The sequence below is a fragment of the Synchiropus splendidus genome, chromosome 19 (genome assembly GCF_027744825.2).
Source record: "Synchiropus splendidus isolate RoL2022-P1 chromosome 19, RoL_Sspl_1.0, whole genome shotgun sequence".
Taxonomy (NCBI): domain Eukaryota; kingdom Metazoa; phylum Chordata; class Actinopteri; order Syngnathiformes; family Callionymidae; genus Synchiropus; species Synchiropus splendidus.
Window position 1 is genome coordinate 7,838,890 of NC_071352.1, and position 21,124 is coordinate 7,860,013.

Here is a 21,124-nt window from a genome sequence, read left to right on the forward strand (position 1 = left end):
TCGCTCTTCAGCTGTGCGTGCGTCATGCAAGTGCACTGGCTGATGAGTCCAACGCACTTTGTTCTGCTTTTTCTTCAACACTTTGCTGAACAGCTCCAGTCTGACACCGCAGCCCAGACTGAATCTCACCCTCAGAACGCGTTTGCACCCCGTGACCTGCTGAAAAACACCAACTCTCCGTGGAAACTTGTCTAACTCTTTTCAGTCGTCACCACTTTCCTCCATCGCAACAATTATCCTGCATGTCTTGACCTGTTCGCTGGAGATATTCTGCTCCCAACCCTGCAGGCAGTAAGACTCCAACTGAAACCCAGGAGGAAATAAAAAAAACAGCAAAGATCTGCTGTGTCATATTTGGGCTTTGACAGAGGCTGTGTGGAAGAAGAGCGGCGTATTCTGGTGGGATACGGCAGCGCGAGGGCTCCTGCATGTCAATGTGGGAAAGAAACGCTGTCACTCTATCGCTGAACAAACATGAAAGACAAGCAGGTCTGTCATGTCCGACACGAGACTCGTGCATCCATGTAATTGCAGCACATCAGCATTAATTTCACCTCTGTCAGAGTAAAGAAAGTAATGAAGAGTCAACACTGCTTTGTTTACCCGCTGACAATAAACACCGTGACAAGGTGGAACAGACCTTATATTGACTATATGGAGTCTTTCAAAATATCGGCCAACAAGCGTCTCCCGTAAACTGCTACCACTTAAGATTTATATGAAGCCAAAGTTTTCCATTGAATTTGAAAGTGTCGGAAGGAAAAACAGCAACACTCTGATAACAAAAACCTTCAGTGGACCATCATTGCACAATGGAGCATCACATGCTTCTGATAGCAAAAGTGTGAAGGTTCAATAGCTGCTATCATCTGTGACTGCTGGTATCAGTCCCTGGGTCATTTGGTACCAGGCTGCACAGAAAGAATAAATACATTACTTCCGTTTTATTTATTTCGGAATCTGAAGGATGTTTTATTTTGAAAAACTACCCGATTCTCTGTTACTTCGAGCTATGTCACTCAACGCAGGTCAAGACGCTCTTCTCGGTCACGTGATAGGTTACCGCTTGAATGAAAGCCAGGAGGTAGTAAAAAAAAGTTTGAGCGCTACTTCCAAACCACAAACTGCCGAAGAATGGATCCGCGACCCATTTCTCAACAAACCAGGTGAATCCAACATGTCTGTGCAAGAAGAAGATCAACTGCTGGAGATCGCAAATGACTTAAAAGTATGTTTGAGACAGCAACTCTGCTGGTGTTCTGAATTAAAGTCAAGGCTGAGATCGCCGCAACACTGTTGCCATTTCCGACATCCCACCTGTGTGAAGCGGGGTTTTCTGCAGTGACGGCGAACAAAACAAAATTACGAAGTAGACTGGACATAAGCCACACACTTTGGGTGTCATTGTCTCCTATTACCTCTAGTTACCGCCTGGTTGCAGAAAAACAAGCTGAGGGCTATTTATCATGCACTTTGTTTTTGCGGCGTATCTTATTTTGAAGGCACGTTTAAACGTTACCATAGCGACCAGAGAGTGTTGCGGGCAGAGAGGACGTTACTCATGTCATGATTTGTGTTTATTATTATGTTTAGAAAATACCACCGTTTTCATGCAGGTCATATCGTATTATTTTGTTATTTATCCGCCACACCTTAAAGGCTGGTCCCTGAAAATATCGTCTGACATGTCGAGGACCACTGAGTCACATGACAGTTCCATGTCTATCATACTGGGCAGATGCAAATCATCCATTTAAGATCAATATTATTTGGGAATTTATGAAAAATATGAGTAAAATGGGGTCATCAATCTGACTCAAAATGTGAAATACACATAAATAAACAGTATTTTGCGACAATAACACTCAACATTTCAGTGAGATAATGTTAATATTTCGTGAATTGAGTGGCTCCGCCTGCAGTCAATGATGGTCCAGCGATTAAAAGAGCAAGTGCTGATGCTGAAGTGTGCACAGAGTTCCTGCTAAATCAATTTCATGAGCGAAGACTGATCATCCTCCAGCACACATCAGCCGGCTCCATCTCTCCTTGTGAGTCCATGCGCTCGCTGTGTTGCTGTAATAAAGATTGGCAACGGCACATAATCAAACCTCCACTATTTGCCTTCCCACTCAGGGCAGCTCATCGGCGCTGCCTCCGCCCCCACCCTTGCTGTTGGGCGCATCGACTAAACTTCACGAAGAATAAAGTCATTATCCTGCACCAGCGCTGAAAAGTCTGCAACAGACGCCCACGTACAGAGAGCTGCTTATTGAGATCCAGCCTTTCTGCTCGGTGAATTCACATGAATGGATTTCACCAGGCAAAAGTACAGTCCAGCACTTTGCTGCATGTATCTGTTGAAGGTATTTGTACTTCAACTGAACGACTTTTTATTGTATTGTGTAACACCACATGTTGATGGAAAGACTACTTTGCGACACAGAAGTTAAAGTTTCCCCATTAAAGCCATAGATTTATTCTCATTTACTATATATATATATACATATGTATACATATATATATATATATATATATATATATATATATATATATATATATATATATATATATATATATATATATATATATATATATACATATATATACATATATATATATGCTCAGCACATGGCAATGCTTTTAGATGCTTGAATAAAGGACGACAGTGACTCACCTGCATCTCCTTCTCGCCGTATTTCGACGGGTTCTTGCTGCCCTGGCTCTTCCGGCGCAGCTTCTTCAGTTCCCCCTGACACTTCTCCAAGCTGTCCCCCTTGTTCTTGTGCTCCACCTGGTACTTCTTCAGGGCGGCCTGTGAGGGTCAACAAGTTCATCCTTAAGCGTCAATTCCATTTACATGTGTTCCATGTGGCGACAAAACGTTCAAAGTTTATTTATTGACGCATCTCATTTGCCTGTTTAATTTATTGAGAAAGAGGGCCGTAGTCGCGCTGTTGCTATGGTAACCGTGTCGTGTGACAAAGCTCTTGCAGCTTCCCAATGTGGCGGCGTTGGCAGCAGAGAGCTCAGACATGAAGGTTCTACGCCCAGATCTATCGCAGCATCTATGATGATGTCGCTTGGCTGGGAGGGAGTGGAACAGGAGCTGGTGCTACGAGGAGACGAGAAGGTGGCATCTGCTGAGTGTGACGGGCGATGTGTGCGAGAGCTCATTGCATCAAGATTCAGAGTGCATTTCATTTTTAATCATAAAGAGGTCGGAATTCGAGCCATCAGTTCTGTGTTTACTGTTTTTATTAGCTAAACTGCTTTGATATCTGAATAACAATTGCTTTGTTGCTATTATTGTCCAACAAATTATTGCAAATATTTGGACCAATTTATGGAATACGAGTGCAGCAATGGTCTTCATCATGACAGTCACTGTCAGCGTTATTACTGTGTTATTATTATAGAGTAACCATTGCTGGTGTAGTGACCAACAGTCACAGTTTGTACTGCCAATATCAGTGTGAATATGAGTGTTGTGACTATTGTCCGATGACCACTGTTGTTATGACTGTTGTCTGCAAACATTGCAAGTATAATCATTTATGTTTCTTAGAATAATTATCAGAATACTGTCGGGATTAAAATTAAATATGCCAAAGCTCCAGCACTTGACGGAGTATGGAGAGTTTTCCAGGCTCATGAAAGTGAGACCACTGGCTCCTCGGCAACAGACTGTTAGCTCAGCTGCCGGTCCGAGCGTGACATTCAGAACACGAAGAAATATTCATTCATTTCACGGAACTAGATGACCAGCCTTCCTCAGGGGTCGTGTTTTATGCGGAGACGGAAACAACCGGGTCCGTCACCGTTACAGTGTTTGTCAGCCACCTGAATCTGAAACTTATAAACACGTCTGGAGTGGAAACTTTTATAAATGCAGTGCTCTCTGTCTCTGAGTCCCACTACAAGCGGCCAGTATGTAAATATTTCACGGACATAGCACAGTCTCGGGAGACCCACCAAACTGCGACATCTCACATCAAATGGAATGTTTTTCAGTTGTGCTTTTGACAGAATAGTTGCTGCATTCTGCAAGGTTGATTTTTTTCCTTCTTGAAGAGGGATATAAAAACGTGTCTGAATGAATCTGATTTAATGGTTCATGTTTTCACATCATGTACACAGAATTCATTGGCAAGCCATGTGAACTACTCTGTAGTTATCATTGCAATGAGGTTAGTGATTATTATTACAGTATTATTGTCACAGAATTATCGACTACCGTTGTGATAATGGTTGTACTAAGCTAATTATCGTTGAAAGTCTTTGTGTGAAGTTACTCTAAACTCACTGCCCTCTATCTCCAGGCTGGGTAAGGTGAGCACTGACACTTCCTCAGGTGGGAGTGTTGCATCACTGTAGAAAGCCCCCCTCTCACATGACCTCACTGATGAAACAGGATAACGTTGTTTACTTGTCGCCAAGAGAGCAGCATTGTTTCTCCTCATAATTGATCCTAATCCATCTCGACCTCTGTTTCCAGTGTTTACATCCGCGACCTCCACTGACTGACAGGTATGAAGCCGAGCAGAGGGGTGAACTTTGACTCCCACGTGGTCAATGCTGACCTGTCAGAAGCGCTCCACGTCAGGGACCTCGCACACACCAGCTCTGACTCAGTCTTTTGACTCCAAACATGTTGTAGGAGCTTTGATAAGTCATTACGACTCCCCGAGATGTGGAGGAGACAGCAACTGTATTTTCGGCTTCCGCACCGTTTTTGATGATTAATCCATAAGCCATGAAGCAAAACGGCTGCTGTCGTTGCTGCGGCGGAGCTGTGAGTAATTCATTACAAGTAATGGGTGTTAAAACCTCAGGGACTCAACAAGACATAAACAGTGAAATATTTATCACCCTTGAAATGTTATATGGAGCTGAACACTGTGAAAAAGCCATTGGAATATCAGCGTGTCAAAGCATCCTTTTGGTATATTTAAGGCTAATTTAGCTTTGTTTACGGTCGTGGGATGAAAAGGAACCGCAAACATTTGCAGCATGAAAGACATCAGCTCAAACAAGATGGCAATTTGGGATCAGAGCTGAGAGCAAAAACACCCCGAACAGGGTCCAGTGTGTCCACAAATGAGACACTATTATGTAAATTAAAGGGCTTCTTGACCCAAATAAAGCTCTGTTCAGTAAGTTTCTCCCTCTTAGATTGGATCTCACTGCGCGGAGAAGCATTTGTTTCGGAGGAGAAAGAGCTGAGCCAAAGGCGAAGATGTTTTTCCACCCACTCATGGACTCAAGCTTTGGCCCTCGACTGAAAGGTTTTCTTTTTTGCTTTCTCCAGGCTGATATTGGCTTCTGGTGTGAGAAGCTAGACACCCCCTCTGGTGGAGCTGGTTTCAGGGAGTCTAGGTCTTCGCCCTTGTGACCCCTCTGAGGATAAGCAGAACAGATCGATGGATGGATCGATACCAGAGAGCTTCATGTTGGGTCAAAATGCATTGCGAAAAAACAAAAAAAAAGAGGTAATTCCTCTACATTTTGACCATGTTTTAATCTATTCAAACAGGTACCGCACTTAATAACCCAATCCACTTTAACCAGAACCCTGAGTGGATGAGGTGACTGTTTAAAAATAGCCCTTCATCCAATAAGCTGACCCATAAACAAGACTGCGGTGGTTTAATTCCGTCAACAATGTCCCATTGTTTGCGTGTGTGTGTGTGCGCTGAGAGAGAGGAGAAGTTGGCTGAAGCTCACCCTGGTCCTTCCAGGAATACAATACAATCATGGCAACAACATCCCACTACACCAAACACTCACGCCACAGCCCACTCGCTCCAAAGATAACCCACGCACAGCACAGCAACGCCGACTCACACGCGTTATTTTAAAGCATCCCTCCTCATACACCACCTAAAGAACTGCAATATGGAGTTATTAGATCCAGCGGCTTCTCGAGAGAGAGACGACCGTTTGGACACTCACAGTCAGATAGCGAGCATCCAGCTCCACCTTCTTCTCCAGCTCCGACAGCAGCTCATTGTGGAAGGACTTTAACTGCGGGAGGAAAACAAAAACAGTTCAATACAAGGCGGATAATCAACTCGCCCTCGCCATTTGACTTCTTATCGAAAGGTGCTTTACTACTGATCCATCACCCACTGTGGAGTGTCACAACACTTCTAAGCTCCCGACCAGTTAAAAGCATTACTGCGGGCTTGAGTGAAAAGCCATTGGCTTCATATAAATATTGACCAAGCCAGGTGGATCCTGTGACACCGATAATGTTTACACACTGCACTGTTTACACAACTTAGTGATCTCATCATGTATTTAATTTTCTTTTACTTCATTATCAATAGTTTTCAACCATTCAAATACTTTTATTTGCTTTTATTGCACTGTTGAGTTTCATTCTGGAAGACTAAATATAAATTAAAAAAAAAAAATTGTGTGTACTAATGTTGTGCATTGCTTTTTTTCCCCTTTCCAATATATGAATAATTATTTATGAAAATATTGGTTACACTGATTTCAATCATTAATAAACTACTACTTATATTTAGTAATTATGATGTTATTACAAGTGAACTAGTGTGGCGACGTGAAGTCTGCAAAACTGCATCTGTTAACATCAATTTATTATTTTTTTTGACAAAAATACAATATAATAATAATAATAATTTTATGATGAACTTTTCAAACAAAGCGCCTGAAAATAACACAGCATTTGACTTTTAATATTAAAAAGTAAACAAAAAAAGAATAAATATTAAAAATAAATTTAAATAGTTTTGACTTCACTTGTCATTTAAATTTTTATTAATACTGTGTGATTAAAAAAAGTAATAGCGTCCATTATCACAATCATATTGTGATAGTTAAAGTTCTTGCCAACACTAAATAAACAAGATGCCGATAAGTGTAGATTTTTTTTTGCTGTTTCTGTATTGATAAAACACATTTTTAAAAAAGGGAAAAATGCTACTTTAGTTCATTTATTTTGAAAAAATTACCACGATCATTTGGTAAATGGCTGGTTTGGTAAATCAGGTCTGTCATTGCTTGAAAAAACACCAAACATGTCGTAAAATAATGAAAGCTCATAAAGTAGAATGTCCTTTAAATTGGGAGGAGGGGCGAAGAAATGTGTTGCACCTTCAGGGCAGAGCGTATACAATGTCAATTCTCCACGGAAAACCTAGTAAACAAGAGCATTAGATTCAATTAACTTCCCGTAATTCCCCCGCCACTGCCTTTGCTCAACATGAGGCGCTTTACATGAGCGCGGCAAGCGTTTGGTTCGCGGTGAGTGTGCGTTTAATTAACGGGAAACACTTGCCTGCTGGCAGGATTTAAGGACAGATTAAAATAAAGTGGAGTGGGAAAGTTGGAGAGAAAGAATATGTGTGTCAACATCAACATTTGAGTGGAGAATACCAACCATCTCCTCGAGCTGTACTTGAATCTGTCTGTGGACCTCAGCCATCTGGAACAGCACATCCCCTGCACGGAGCAAAACAAGGACATGAGGAGGAAGCACATGAAGAACATTCTGCTGCACATTCATCTGCGCCACTTCAAACCAAGAGGGGATCGGGGTGGGAGGGAGCAGGAAGGAACAGAAGATGGAGAATGAGAGCCGACGTGCTGAGCTCATGCAGACGCGGACAGGAACGCGGCGTGGAACAGGATTAATAATGACATATCAAAGGAAAATAAAACAAGCTTGAGGAGACACTTTGATGTTTCCGAGCACAACTCTAAAAGATCAAATCTGTCTTTGGAGAACTCTAAAGATCAGGCAGAGGGATTTCCAGAAACACAAAAAAAAAGCCACCTAAATAAAATACTCACAGAATGGGAATTATCAGAGAGGAACATGCTGGTGAGCGGTTCACTTTGAGATACCTACAGGCTGCCTCTTCTGAATATGCAGGGCAGTGCCAAGAAAAGGAGCACAGAGAGCTACATTGAGCCAAAGACACATGGACATCAAGACCTGGTGGAGAGACACAACAATGACGGACACACACAGAAGCTCAATTGAGAGTAAAGACTCGAAAACGTGGAATGGAAGCGGTGTAAATGGACAGTAGCTCCACACACTCCTACTCTTTTCTGCCTGAGAGGACAATATCTTCAGTAAAACGCTTCAGCACTGACGTTTTCTGGTAGTTTACAATGAGGCAGGACTGAAAACCAAGTGTTTTATGTGAGTCTAGAAAAATAAAGGTCCAGAAACAGCATCATCTTCCACCTGTCTGCTACAGTGTGTCTCACAGGAGAGCTTCCCGTCAGCGCCCAGGAAGCCTATTAAGCGGCTTAAAGCTGCTCATCCCTGATCACAGCCCGCCAGCCTTAGAAACCCCGGCATTCTGGCGGTGGCTTCAACGAGCTGGATGAATTAACAAATGAGCGGCCGCCCCGCGGAGCGGGACACACTCACACACACATCAAGTCAACTGGCCAGAGAGGTAAAGACTGACGGATATAAATCTGTGCTTCAGCACGGTTTCATTGTGGCGCAATCTTCAATGCCAAAGCATGAAGGGAAAAAAAAAAAAAACAACACTTTGCAGATTGCAAAATAGTTACCATGGGAACTCAGATCACACAGCAAACTGGATGGAAACATTGAAGGGCAGCAGAAATGTCAATCAAGAATGAATGAAAAGGAGCTGTGCAGGAAAATTGAATGGGAGAGATTTTGGCTGCCGTGATGAAACCGGCACTCCAACAGCCTGACGAAGATTTTAACAGATAAGAGCAACAGACACTGGGGACACTCCAGCAACAGCTCGGAGACGCAATGTGACTTTCGGATGAAAAGAGCTTCGCAGATACATTGATGTTCAGTCTACATGCGTGTTTCGATGGAGGGTACATTGTAGGCAGAGGCAGATGGTGTCAGATGGAATTGCATGTGAGTCTTTTTGTTCTTGGTAAGACACACTGCTGTTGCACTTTTGTGCAGTGATATTTAGGAAAAAAAAAATATATATATACAGTGGTTCATCTTTCCTGTTTTCAATATATGCAGATCTTACCTATATGTCTGTTTTTTTCTGTTATATAACGCGGGTTATTTCACATTCCTCTCATCATATTAGTCGTAAAAATTATCATTTTCTTAGCCAAAAAATGTGTACTCTAACTCAAACTTCAAAGTGTTGGACATGTGCAGGGCTAAATTCATGAATTCTGAAGAATGAAGCTTGTCCCCACAAGGACTGCCCTATCACAGAGCAGATTTAGTGTGAAGCCCCTCGCCAAAAGAGTTATCTAGACTTTTCAGTTATGTTTGCAGTACAAATTATTGAATGTTTATAATATTCAGAAATGAGTTTGAAAATAATTTTAGCTCTATAGATGCACACAATTCAGTGCGAGTCTCAACCATGCTGTGATTGTCATTGCAGAGAGACCACCCGGCTGCTCAGTCCTCCCCTGACAAGCTGAAAACTCCTGGACATTGCACATGCAAATAGGTGGAAAAAATGTCCAGCGATGACAGTTCATTGTTGTGAACATACACAATGGTTTAGATTCATCATCTCAGTTGTCTCACTTATGTTATTTTAAGGGATACAACTTGAAAATTCCAGTTACGTTTCACTTAAACTGTTATCAAACAGTCAAAAACTGATAGTAATACTGAATAACTGACACATATCGAAATTGTATACACAAAGCACAGACTTCGGCAGCTTTATCGAACAATAAGGATGTGCTCCAATTTAAGGAAAATAGACTGGAAATGTGTCTGTTATACCAGGACAGCTGTCATGAATATTTCTTATTTGAAACAGGTCCCTGTCTGAGTGGTGCAGTACCACAGTGGTGCGTGTGGCCTTTCCAACCTCAATGAATAGGGCTTTGACGATTGCAGAACAAGGTCCCACCCCATCTAACATGTCTAATTTCAGCATGATCAATCTATCTGTGTTCCCTCATACATTCCTGCTTAATAATGGTGTCCCCCAGGGGTTTGTCCTGGGCCCCCTCCGCTTCATTATGTACCTTCCCGGGAAAACATTGATTCAATTTTCACGGCAACTAGCTCGAAAACACCTCTCACTTAAAGTTAATGTTGTTCGGAAAAAATGCACAAGAGAAGTTCTTCATATTTGATGTCATCGGTGACACGCTTGTATTTGCCATCCAGCTGTTTCAAAACGTCGTTGTAAACAAACCCACAAAGTGAGCATCAATACTTCCTGGCATGTTTCAACCCCGCCTGTGTTTGAGAGGAAACAATAGTTCCTTTATAGGTGTGTATGTGTGAGCTCAGGTTGATCTTCACCTGCAGCTCAGAAACAAGCCGCCACACGCCCGCAAGCTGGAACCACTGAGTCAGAGCGAGACGCACGGCCAACACACCTGAATAGTGTGTCCCCTGAAGTATGACATCAGTTTGTGAAGCCGCATCAAATGCTTGTGTAACAACGCCCACATGGTTAGCCGGAGAGAAACGGAGAGTAAAGCGCGATGTGGGAGCGGAGGAAAAACAATATCAAGAAGTGGAAATGTGCTGTGTTGTGCTGAGAGAGACGGAGATGGAGGTGGATTGAGAGACACTGACTCACTGCTGAAGGTCAAGCTGGATTCACTACGGGTTGTCATGGAAGCAGGATAATGTTAGGGTCGTTGCTAAGGGAGAAGCTGTGAGATGAAGGCTGTGGTGAAACATTTTCAAATGCCCGATGAAAATTCTCAGCCCAAGTCAAACGTGCAGTTTTGCTACCTGCCATGGTTAATTTCTGCTACAGCAAACAACTGGCGGAGCAAAGTCAGCCGGAGTGACAACATGGGCCACACAGATAACAGCTGAGAGAGCTTCTGCAAACACCACATGACCCAAAAACTTTATCTAAGAGGCCGCAGACTTCACATGTTATCGACTAGGGCTGGGACAATATGCTTCTGTCGCCTCACACATAGGTGCTGATTCATAAGTCGAATCACATAATATGTGAGTGCTGGTTCCACACAATGCACATTAGCGTTTCATAGTCAAAAATTGGGCAGTGTATTGTTGACAAATTAACTTCTGCCACTCAAATTTTGGGGCTATAGTGTTTCAGCCTCCATCGACACAGACCTTTGCTCGCTACATTGATGGTGTTACTGAAGCGTCTGCAACCTCAGAGGAACGATATTGAGCAGCGGTTACCAGAACATGCTGTGTTAGCATTGACGTGGATCCAGAAAGCAGTTCTCGGTTAGCAAATAAAGGTTAGCCTCAAATGTGGAGTGTGTTCAAGAGACTTAGTCAAGGTGGATAAGACATCACATCAACGGCATTCCGGACAATAGAGCGCACCAGAATATCAGCCGCACCCAATACATTTAAGAAGGAAACTAGATCTTGTTCATACATCAGCCGCACCAGTCTATAAGCCGCCGTTGCAGTGGTGCTGTCTGCGCCGTAGAAAGGTCAGTGGTGCTTAAAAACGCATTAGGAACACTTCTAAACTACTTTTGAAAACAGGGTGGAGCATCCAGGCTAACTCATGAAACAAACTCTGCAATGTTGTAACTTGAGTCATGAACTCCTTGAACAGCTTTTATTGACATGAAAGTGCTCAAAATGCGCTCTATTCGCCCAGCAGAGCGTTGGACATGTGGGTGAAACCAGAGCATTTTGAGGTCATTAAAACGCCTGATTTCATCGGCTTTAGCCAGTAAAAATCCATATATTAGCTGTGTGGTTGTATAAGCCACAGGGTTCAGACTGCAAGAAAAAAGTAGCAGCTTATGGCCCGGAAATTACGGTAAATAACATTGATTCTGGGGATAAGTACGTTTTTAATGCAGTCATTATTATTATTATTGTTGAATATGCATTTTAAGATCAATACAAAATATGTCACAACTCATGGGGGTCAGACCAAGATTAGGAAATACCATAATACAGCTAATATTTTTTTCCATTAAAGGTAAACACGAGTGCTTATAGAAGTCAGTGGAGATACAAAGTGTTCAAGAAGTTCACTCTATTGTACATTGCTTCATACAATGATGTTGAAGTCAACTTCCTAAACCTCTTGTTGAGAAACACTTTATGACAACTACAGCGCCCTAAATCCTCCGTCACAAAACCCATCAAGAACTTCCGATGTACGAGGCAACCGGGACCGTGTAAACTACGCCACTCTTGAGAAAAGACTTTAATTACCGAACCAAATCCCCAGGAAAACAGCATGCTTCTATTTGTTTCAGGCAGCAGCAGAAGAGGATTAGCATCTGGTCTGACAAACCTGGGCCAAGTGTGTAGGATATGAGAAGGCAAGCATCAATTCATCAGGCGGAAAATTGCAGGACTAACTACGGGTGGAAATTATAGTGTGTTTGAGGGCTGCTGTGCAAGTCGGGAACTGCTTAAAAACCTTCTAAAGAAGCAGAATCTGAACATAAAATAGGGAGCTTAGACTCGGATGAAAACCACTGGAGTTCGCGGACGTACTAACCTGGCAACACACTCCACTAACTCACTCCCAAAGCACCCCTCACGGGTATAATCGAACCCCTAAGTCAATAGTTCCACTCGGCTGCCATCCTCAAACTAACCAAAGCAGATGCCATTTTAAATATTAATCCGTCCTGAGAAATTAAATCTCTTCAATCAATGCTTGCAGCTAATACAATATTAAATCGGTCTGTACAAGAGAGAGACAAGGCGACAAGTTACACTTAGTTTCTGACATCTGGGCGTCATTATTTTTGAATTGTGTGTTGTTAAATGGAAAGAACCATCAAACCAGAAGACGTTCCGTGAAAATGTCAGGAGTGGTGAACTCAAAATGAGGTCTCGCTTCCGGAAGTTGCGAGTGAAGACTTGCATTCATCACAACAGTTTCTTTGTGTTTCGGTCGGTCAGCCGTTCCACTATGGATCAGAAGTACAAATAAAGGGACGACATGAATGAGTGAAGAGGAGGCTATCAGGTCCGGCACCTCCCGTGATGCAGCGAGTCGCCGAAATGGAGCAAGAACGGGCTCCTGGGACGGAGACGCTGAGCTAAGAAAAGAGTTCCTCTGCTCTCATTTAAACAGGGACAGGTGCTGGAGGAGGAGGAGAGAGAAAGGCCGAGGCTCACAGATGGAAGGGGAGCGGGGAGGGGCACGCTGCGTGCTGTTTCATATCTTAGAGCAGACCTGGGCAAAGTGCGGCCCGGGGGCCAAATCTGGCCCTTTCACTGGATTTATGTGGCCCTCCTGGTGTCAGAGTAACACTATAAAACTGACATTGTTATTGACGTCGACATTTTTGTCTTGTGCATTGTTTTTTGTTCATTATGATTATTTCTCTTCATTGTTCATATTTTCCGTTGGCTATTTTAGGCGTATTTCTTGTCCCTTAAAATACATCACAATTGAAAGTAGATTTTGAAATGTATGAGACATATCGAGAATCTATAAATGGAATGTGGTTTAAACTAATAATCCATAATTTTCTTTCATTTTTAAAGTGTAATTTCATATATTTCAATTTCATATTTTTTTCTCTTTTATCTCTTACTCTCCATTCTTTGGGTTTGACTGCCCCGCTCAACGGGAACCTGACCCGTAGGAAATGTCATTGCTCTGTCTTAGAGGCAACTCTCGGCCCAACACAACGGAACTGCACTTCACAACGCCTTGGTGAGCAGTTATGACTTAGGTTTCGGTCAGAATGGGACGCTAAGAGTTATCCACATCACATTTTGCCTTCAGAGAAAGAGTGGAAGCAAAACTGTATACTATACAGTACCTAGTCGGATGTTACTATACAAGTAACATCCGACTTAGGACCTGCTTGACCAACGTCCACCCGCATCTGCTGACCACGGCCAGCAGATGCTTTTTTTAAATTCAATGTCTGGCAGTTACGGCTGTAAACAGGTTGGTATATGATAGTATTCAATAGAAAAAGTTGCTTAAAAATGAAACACGTTGACATAGTGTATCCTACGATGTAAGATAGTGTACCTGTTCAGTAGCACCTATAACCCTCGCGTCGGCTATTTTGAATGGCATTCAACTTGCGTCCAATCTGACTTACGACCGCTTGGTCGGAACTGATCCCGGTCCTTTTCCTAGTAAAACAAAACATTAGTGAAGTCTTCATTTGGACTTCTATGAACAAACCTTTGACTCCAGCTACACCTTATTACGATCCGTTTTCATCCAATGCATATTATTTCCCCGGGGGCCAGCGTTTGTGCTGAGTCATGCATGCATGTTATTAAATGGTGGCAATGAGCAACATGTCTATAGCCACTGCGAGGCCAGGGAGATATTTGATTTCCTCCAACGGGGAGGCTGACCTGAGGGTTTATTTAAATGTTAGCCAGAGGACAGAGCCATGGTTGCGCACTCAGAATCAGGTTAGGTCACAGTTGGAAGTATAAATTACCCCGCTAATTTAAGTTACCCAGCAGTGACACAGCAACTCTGAGCCAAGAATGACTTGCCTGAGGACACGGGGGTAGATTTATGATGGGGAAAAATGTTGGATAACTCACCCTGTCTGGAGACGTTTTGAGTCACATTGTGCACTCCAAAGAAGAATAAATTTACGAGATACTAAATTATAATATTTCATGCTCACTGCCTTATTATTTTATTCTATGCCCAAAATAGTACAGTAAACTCTGGACTATAGAGCGCACCAGAATAATAGCCACATCCACTCCATTTAAGAAGGAAAATAGATCTTGTTCATACATAAGCAGCACTGGTCTATCAGTTGCGGGTGCAATGGTGCTGTCTGCGCCGTAGAAAGGTGCTTAAAAATGCACGAGGATCAATTCTAAACAGGGTCCAGCATTGAGACTGACTCATGAAACAAACTCAGCAATGTTATGAACTCGAATCATGAACTCGTCGCATATTTTATTGACATTAAAGCGCTCAAAAGGCACTTTTTTCGCCCGTGTGCCCGAAGTTCCGACACCACAGCCGGTCTCAGCTGCTGCTTCTCGTCTCAGGCCCTCCAGCAGATTGGCTCTGTGGGCGAAGCTTCGGACACGTGGGTGAAAACAGCGCATTTTGAGGGCTTTAAGGTCAATAAAATGAGACCATTTTGATGCGACTAGGCTCAATATTTTCACATCATGAAGCTCTTCAGCCGCAGGGTTCAGAGTGCAAGAAAAAAGTACCGGCTCATAGTCCAAAAAGTACGGTAATTTTCCAGATGCGAGTACAACAAATACCACCTGGTTGGAAGTAATTAAAATGATTATGAAAGTACAGTTGGACTCTTCTATGTTCCTAAGATTATCTTGCTGAGTAACAGGTGTGAAAGACGATCGGAGGGGAAGATGTGTTGAAACCTGCAAATTGCTGTGAGGCACCAAAGATGCGCTTCTTACCCAACAGCTTTTGCAGCTTATTATTTCACACAAACACAGCTGCGCAAAGTCGATACTGGTGGATGGTCTTATTACGGTCACCACAAAGCCACATGTGTCACTGAGGTGATGGCAGCTCCGCTAACCAGAGGGGGGCTTGAGATGGGATGCAGAGGGGAGTGTTCGCAGAGAGACACGCGATGATTAGCCCAACTCGAGGTGCATATGTGGGACGAAGTGTGTGGGCGCAGTGGGCTGCAGTGGGGGCGGGGGGCGGCGGTCTCTTAAGCTCAGATATACACAAGTGGATTAAGAGAGCACTTCTACTGTATAAACACACAGAACTGAGCGGACAGAAACGTCTCGCACCATATAAGGATGAGAGAGACACTGCCAGACACGTACACCACGATCCAAACTGGAGCTTGTGTTGACGGTGGAAGCAGCTGGAGGGGGCATAATTCTCCCGAAGATAATTTCATCCTCTGAAATATTGCTGTGAGAAAGACACAAAAACGATAAATAACAGGGGCGAGGGGGGGTGGGAAAGAGTGCAGCTGTGACTCTTTAGGTGTGTAGGTGGGACCATTTGCAGCTCCACTGACTGAGCCTTGTAATAAAAGGAGTTAAACAGGCGAAACTAGAGCTCCGGCTCACACACAAGCACTGCAAACTGAGCATGCGCACATGAACCGACAGCTTTCGGATGCATCATAAATGTAACCTGAAGATTGGAGCTGAAATTGTTGTAACTCCATCACCATCAATCCTAGCACTCATATCAAACTCTGCCTGATCATTTTCTGAATGACTCTGCATTGGTTATTGAAACTTATACTACGACAGAAGCACATTACATAAGCAGCCATCTTTAACATCAACACTACTATTACCATTATTACATCATCATTACAAGCGCTGTTAGCACAGCGGGGAAGATACAGCCCCGGAGTGTAGAGGTCCCATGCCTTTGGACACTCCGTTTTTCTCCCATAAACAGATATTGGGTGATGCTAAATTGTCCGTGTGTGTGTGTGCGTTTGTGTGTAAGAGAGTGGTTTTTCATGACTAACATTTTTTGACTGCATTGTTAATTCTATCCAGCATCTATAAGTGTTTTTCGTAAGAGTTACAGAATTAGAATGCATATTTTCATGTCAACTTTTTTTTTAAAAAGTGATTTTACTATTGCTTGAATTCATTTTGTGCTCAACTTTTACAGCCAGTATCTTGCGTGTCTATTTTCCAATATTAATATTTCCCTCCAAAATACACCGCTTTTCTTTGTTGGGAAATAACAGCTGGAAAATTAAATAAATAGAGGCCATTTTATTGGGCGATTTTGCACACTTCTTTGTCGTGATGTAGACCAGATCATGGGCTTGTTTCTGTGAAAGACTATGACCAATAAGAATATGACCAGATGGTAGATATATAGCACTTTTCAATCAACTGATGTTTTAAAAATACGAGCTTTGTTGTTGTCTCCAGCTCGTCGTCTAAACACACTCATCCATGGACACCGTTATCTCCAGTTAAGCAGGAAACTGATGTCTCCGTCTTTCCCCTGGAAATGGTCGAGGGCAGGAGTTTACAACCCGCCGCCGCTGTGGGAGCAGGAAACTCGAATATTCTGTGAGCAGGTGGCTGGAAAATAAAACATCAATCCCTCCCCAGGGTCTGGCTGCGGAATGCAGCACGGATTTGGTTGTGACTTACATGAATTGTGCCAGCCAGCGAGAGAAACACATCAGAACCTCTTTTCTATTTTTGATCCAGTCATTACTGAGCGAGTAAAGAGGCGAGAGGATGAGTCATTTGAATAAAGAATTTTCCCACAGATGAACTTCCCTATCGAACCTGAGCTCCGGTGTTTATGAACTACAGTGTTTCTCTCTATGGCACCAGGAATGTGTAGGTCATGCAGGGAACTTGGGAGAGTTGGACAAAGAATATAGACTGGGAAGAAGAGGAAGATGAGGGTCATGGATGCAGTAAGTGAGGAGGATGGTCTACTAGATTAGCTGCTCAGCTAGAGCTGGACGGAGTTGTATATCTTTTGAAACTTCTTCTAACAAGTTCAGCTGGGGATTTGGGACCTGCCCCCGTACTCGATGTAAAGTACAGTCTGACATGAAGAAAGTCTTGTTAACTTTTGTAAAAATCTACGGCAATGCAACACCGAGAACCAGACAGAAAGACGGTGAAAAAGGGGTTGAGGCTCTGAATAAAACATGTCAGGGCTTTCATGTCGCTCCCCGATGTCTGGGCTGATGGAAATCCGAAATGCATCTCAGCGGCAACAAAGACCTTGTCAAATCAACATCGACTTCGACGCAGATCAAGCAGGGAAAAAAGAAATTGCTCAGAGAGAAATCTCTTCAAACAGGAGCAGATTTCCCCCCAGGCTGGTGACCACAAACACGCGCTGATCACCCTGGACACTATTGTGAGAGGAACAGGTGCTCGCAGAACCTACACATTACATGACACTTGAGAAACTAGATGACTGCTCTCAGCGTCACACTTGCATGGACAAGCATGTTCATCGAAAACACCAGAACGCGACTTAATAACTTCATCTCCAAGTCGACACCACAATCCACAAATGTTTGATGACTTCGGTGATGCAACGGAGACACAAAGCAGGATAGAAAAAAAGCAGGAAGAATGTCTGAGGAGAGATAGTTGCCAGTCACTTACCCAAATCTTTGGATCCTTGACTCTCACTGGCAAGTTCACCCATTCGGACCAGAGCGTCGAAGTAGCCTTTGGCAGCAAACGTTACATCTGTGAAAAGAAAGAAAAAGTATTATAAAAACAGCAGTTTTCAGTAGGTTATTTATGTATTCTGATGAAATACATTTCCAAATTTATTGATTTGGCTCAGTGAGTTCCAGCAGTTTGTTGCCTTTCGGATTTCAACTTTTTGAAGATGATGTCATCCAATTCATTCCAAGGCCTCCAACTATCTCTGGACTTGTTTGAAGTGGAAGGAAAACTAGTCCTAGGATTGAACATATTTTCTAGGTAGAGGAGGAAGGGGAGAGGAGGGAACCAAAACTAAGAAATACAAATTTAAATTAATGTATTGTTTCTGACAATAGACCCAATGTCATCTCCTGTTTGTCTTTAAGCTAAGAACAGGATGCAACTCAGGATATTTACCGAGCTCCTCTTGAAAACGGTGGACACATGACAAAGTGTTGACGCATTGAGTGTCTGTGAGAGAGAAGTTACTACTTTAAGCTGCAACAACAGCATCATTTCTCATTGGATAAAATCATTTCCCCTCCTCTGGTGTCCCGCTGCTCCTCATCAGATGCAAATAAAATGGTGAATTGCGATTCCTAATCATCATCAAATACAACAATGCGCACGTTGCTAGGCAATTACGCCACATCATCTTGTTGGCACCGTGCACGCTTGATTGCAGAGAGGGCATAATTTCCCAGCCCATAATTTGCGCTGGTTTCAAAGCTGCACGCGTTTCCCCCCCCCCAAAAAAAGAACATCTCTGAACTATAAAATGTAACATCGACATGATCATTTAAAGGGTATTGTTTTTCCAAATCTGCTGTTTCACTCGATGGACTGAGGTGGGTGATATTGCTGAGCAAAATTGTGCAATATTTTATTGTAAAAAGGACATTTATACTGAACGCGTTTCATCTTTCTTTCAGTCACAAGTTCAGCTGAGGATTTCCAGTCAAGCCACTTTCTGTATGCAACGTTCCAGTCCTCCATGAATGAATAAGAGGCACAGCGAAAGAGATGGAATCTTAACATCCTGAAGGAGTCTTTTGAGAAGCGTGTTATAAATGTGCTTTCTCCTGAAGCGACCGTCTCTCAGCTGATTCGACGCAGATATTTTCATTGCGACCAGGTGAGGTGATACAGTGGAAAGGAAATATACTGCACGCAGGCCTTATGAAATTTGAATGAAGGTCGACTGAGAATGTGTGAAAGGGAAACAAAGGTGTTCAGGAGAGCAGGTGGTATTTCAGGAGTCGGTTATTCACCCTATATAGATCGAGTGTGGACAGCAGTGTTAAGTATTAAACCAGCGAGAAATACATATTCATTACATCGCAATAGTACCTGACTATTAAAGAGTGAAATCTGGATTGATAATCCCAGAAGCAGGTGACACATGACAGCAAAAAAAGCATATTGAAGAAGAAGACTTCGATTTTAACAGTAGTGACAACAACAACTTTCTTATTAATATTTGAGGTAGTTTTTAATCATAAATAAGTACATTTTGGCTGCACATTGCAATCTATAGCATTTCCATGTTTCCAGATTCTCCAGATCCAAGTTAAATGAAGAAAAAAAGGGTTTGAACACTGCATATATCAAGATTTCATTTTGAGTTTTGTAAATGTATTATGTTTAAGCAATTTCAAATCCCATCTTAAATAAGAAGGTTAAAACTGCACATTTTATTTACATGAAATGAGACACATTGCATTCCTCAAATCACAAGTACCAACTCTCTTTCTCTCTGCCTGAGACAGTTGAATCCTTTGTTAACATATTTGACTGCTGACTTCATGTTTACAGTTCTCCTAAACATCCTACAGGAGTCTTGAAAGTCAATTCTTGGAAAGGTTTCCAGCCAACACTTCAAAGCAGTGAGTTGAAGTTACCTTGTTGCCTTTACAAAATGTGTAGTATAAAGGAGAGTGAGGCAAACGTGAGGCCTGTGAGCCAGAATTGAACGAGCAATATCCACAGCCTGTGACAAAAATTCATTCAGTCTATTATTAACAAGCTGTTAGAAGGAAACTCACAGCCCAGTACACTATTCCCATAATGCACTGCAACCGTTTAAGTTCCTACACAAGCTAAAATCATACTTCAGAACACTATCTTTTCAGTTACTCCTTTGATACATGAAACTCGATTTATTCAGAACTTTTTTTTTTTTTCAGAACCGTTTATTTTAACATTCAGTTTTCAGATCTCACAAATGCTGACGCTTTCAAATATTTTTCTGCATGTAAAATATGATCAAAATGATCAAAGGGCTACTCATATTCATGGGCTCCAATTTCAAGTGCACTACATGACACAATGTGATGTCACAACCAAAACTCATGAAGGGCGCTACATGATACTGAGCAGGAAGGCAGACAATATAGTTAAAAAAAAAAAGGTTAAAATGAGATTATTCCTTTAAGACATTAAATGAATGGCATTCATATTTATTGTCCCGCATCTAATCCACATATCAAAACAAGTGTATCATTATATTTTGACATCAACAACTCTCTCTTTAAAAGCCTAAATGGCTCATTGCATTGAAAGCTTTTTGTGTTGAAACTTCACTTTTTCAGCTGAGCTTTTCTTTCAAGCTTTGTTGCACAAAGGAAATGGCAGTGACCAGCGCATATCAAACGACTGATAACCAGCACAGCCTTTTCATTTCTTTCCTTTGCTTTCTGCAAGTCTGGAACACAGAATTGAGGTGTTCAAGGTCGCCACAGGGCACAGACAAGGGCACCTGATGCTAGCGGGACACAGAAAAGGCTAGCTTACTATCATTCATTAAAAGGTATTTGTGGAACTGAGCATCAATTCAAAGAGAACTTCAAGGTCCACTAAGCAACTGTTCTTCTGAACTGGTTCACCTCTGCGTGTCAGCAGCCACAGAAGCCCAGCCTTGCTCACAGACTGATACATTCTCACTGAGGAGACAGTCATGTATGTCAACTGATGATTCAATCTGTTGCAGCACACGTTTAGATGAGGCTGTGATTTCCGCCCCGGCTGCCATACATCCTCCCAATCAGGCCAAACCAAACAAAAGCA

General features: G+C 42.5%; 1 protein-coding gene across 10 annotated transcripts in view; it reads right to left on the bottom strand.

Annotated features, from left to right (window-relative positions):
* baiap2a (BAR/IMD domain containing adaptor protein 2a) overlaps positions 1-21,124 on the bottom strand; it is a 63,587-nt gene that overhangs the window by 16,789 nt on the left and 25,674 nt on the right. For all 10 annotated transcript variants that reach the window (XR_008413220.1, XM_053851883.1, XM_053851886.1 and 7 more), the window contains 4 exons: positions 18,011-18,097; positions 7,415-7,476; positions 5,956-6,027; positions 2,678-2,815 (listed from right to left, as the gene is read on the bottom strand). Coding sequence is in view for 9 of the 10 variants with exons in the window: in XM_053851883.1 (XP_053707858.1) it covers positions 2,678-2,815; positions 5,956-6,027; positions 7,415-7,476; positions 18,011-18,097 (359 nt within the window). In the remaining variant the exon portion in view is untranslated. The remainder of the gene's footprint in view (positions 1-2,677; positions 2,816-5,955; positions 6,028-7,414; positions 7,477-18,010; positions 18,098-21,124) is intronic.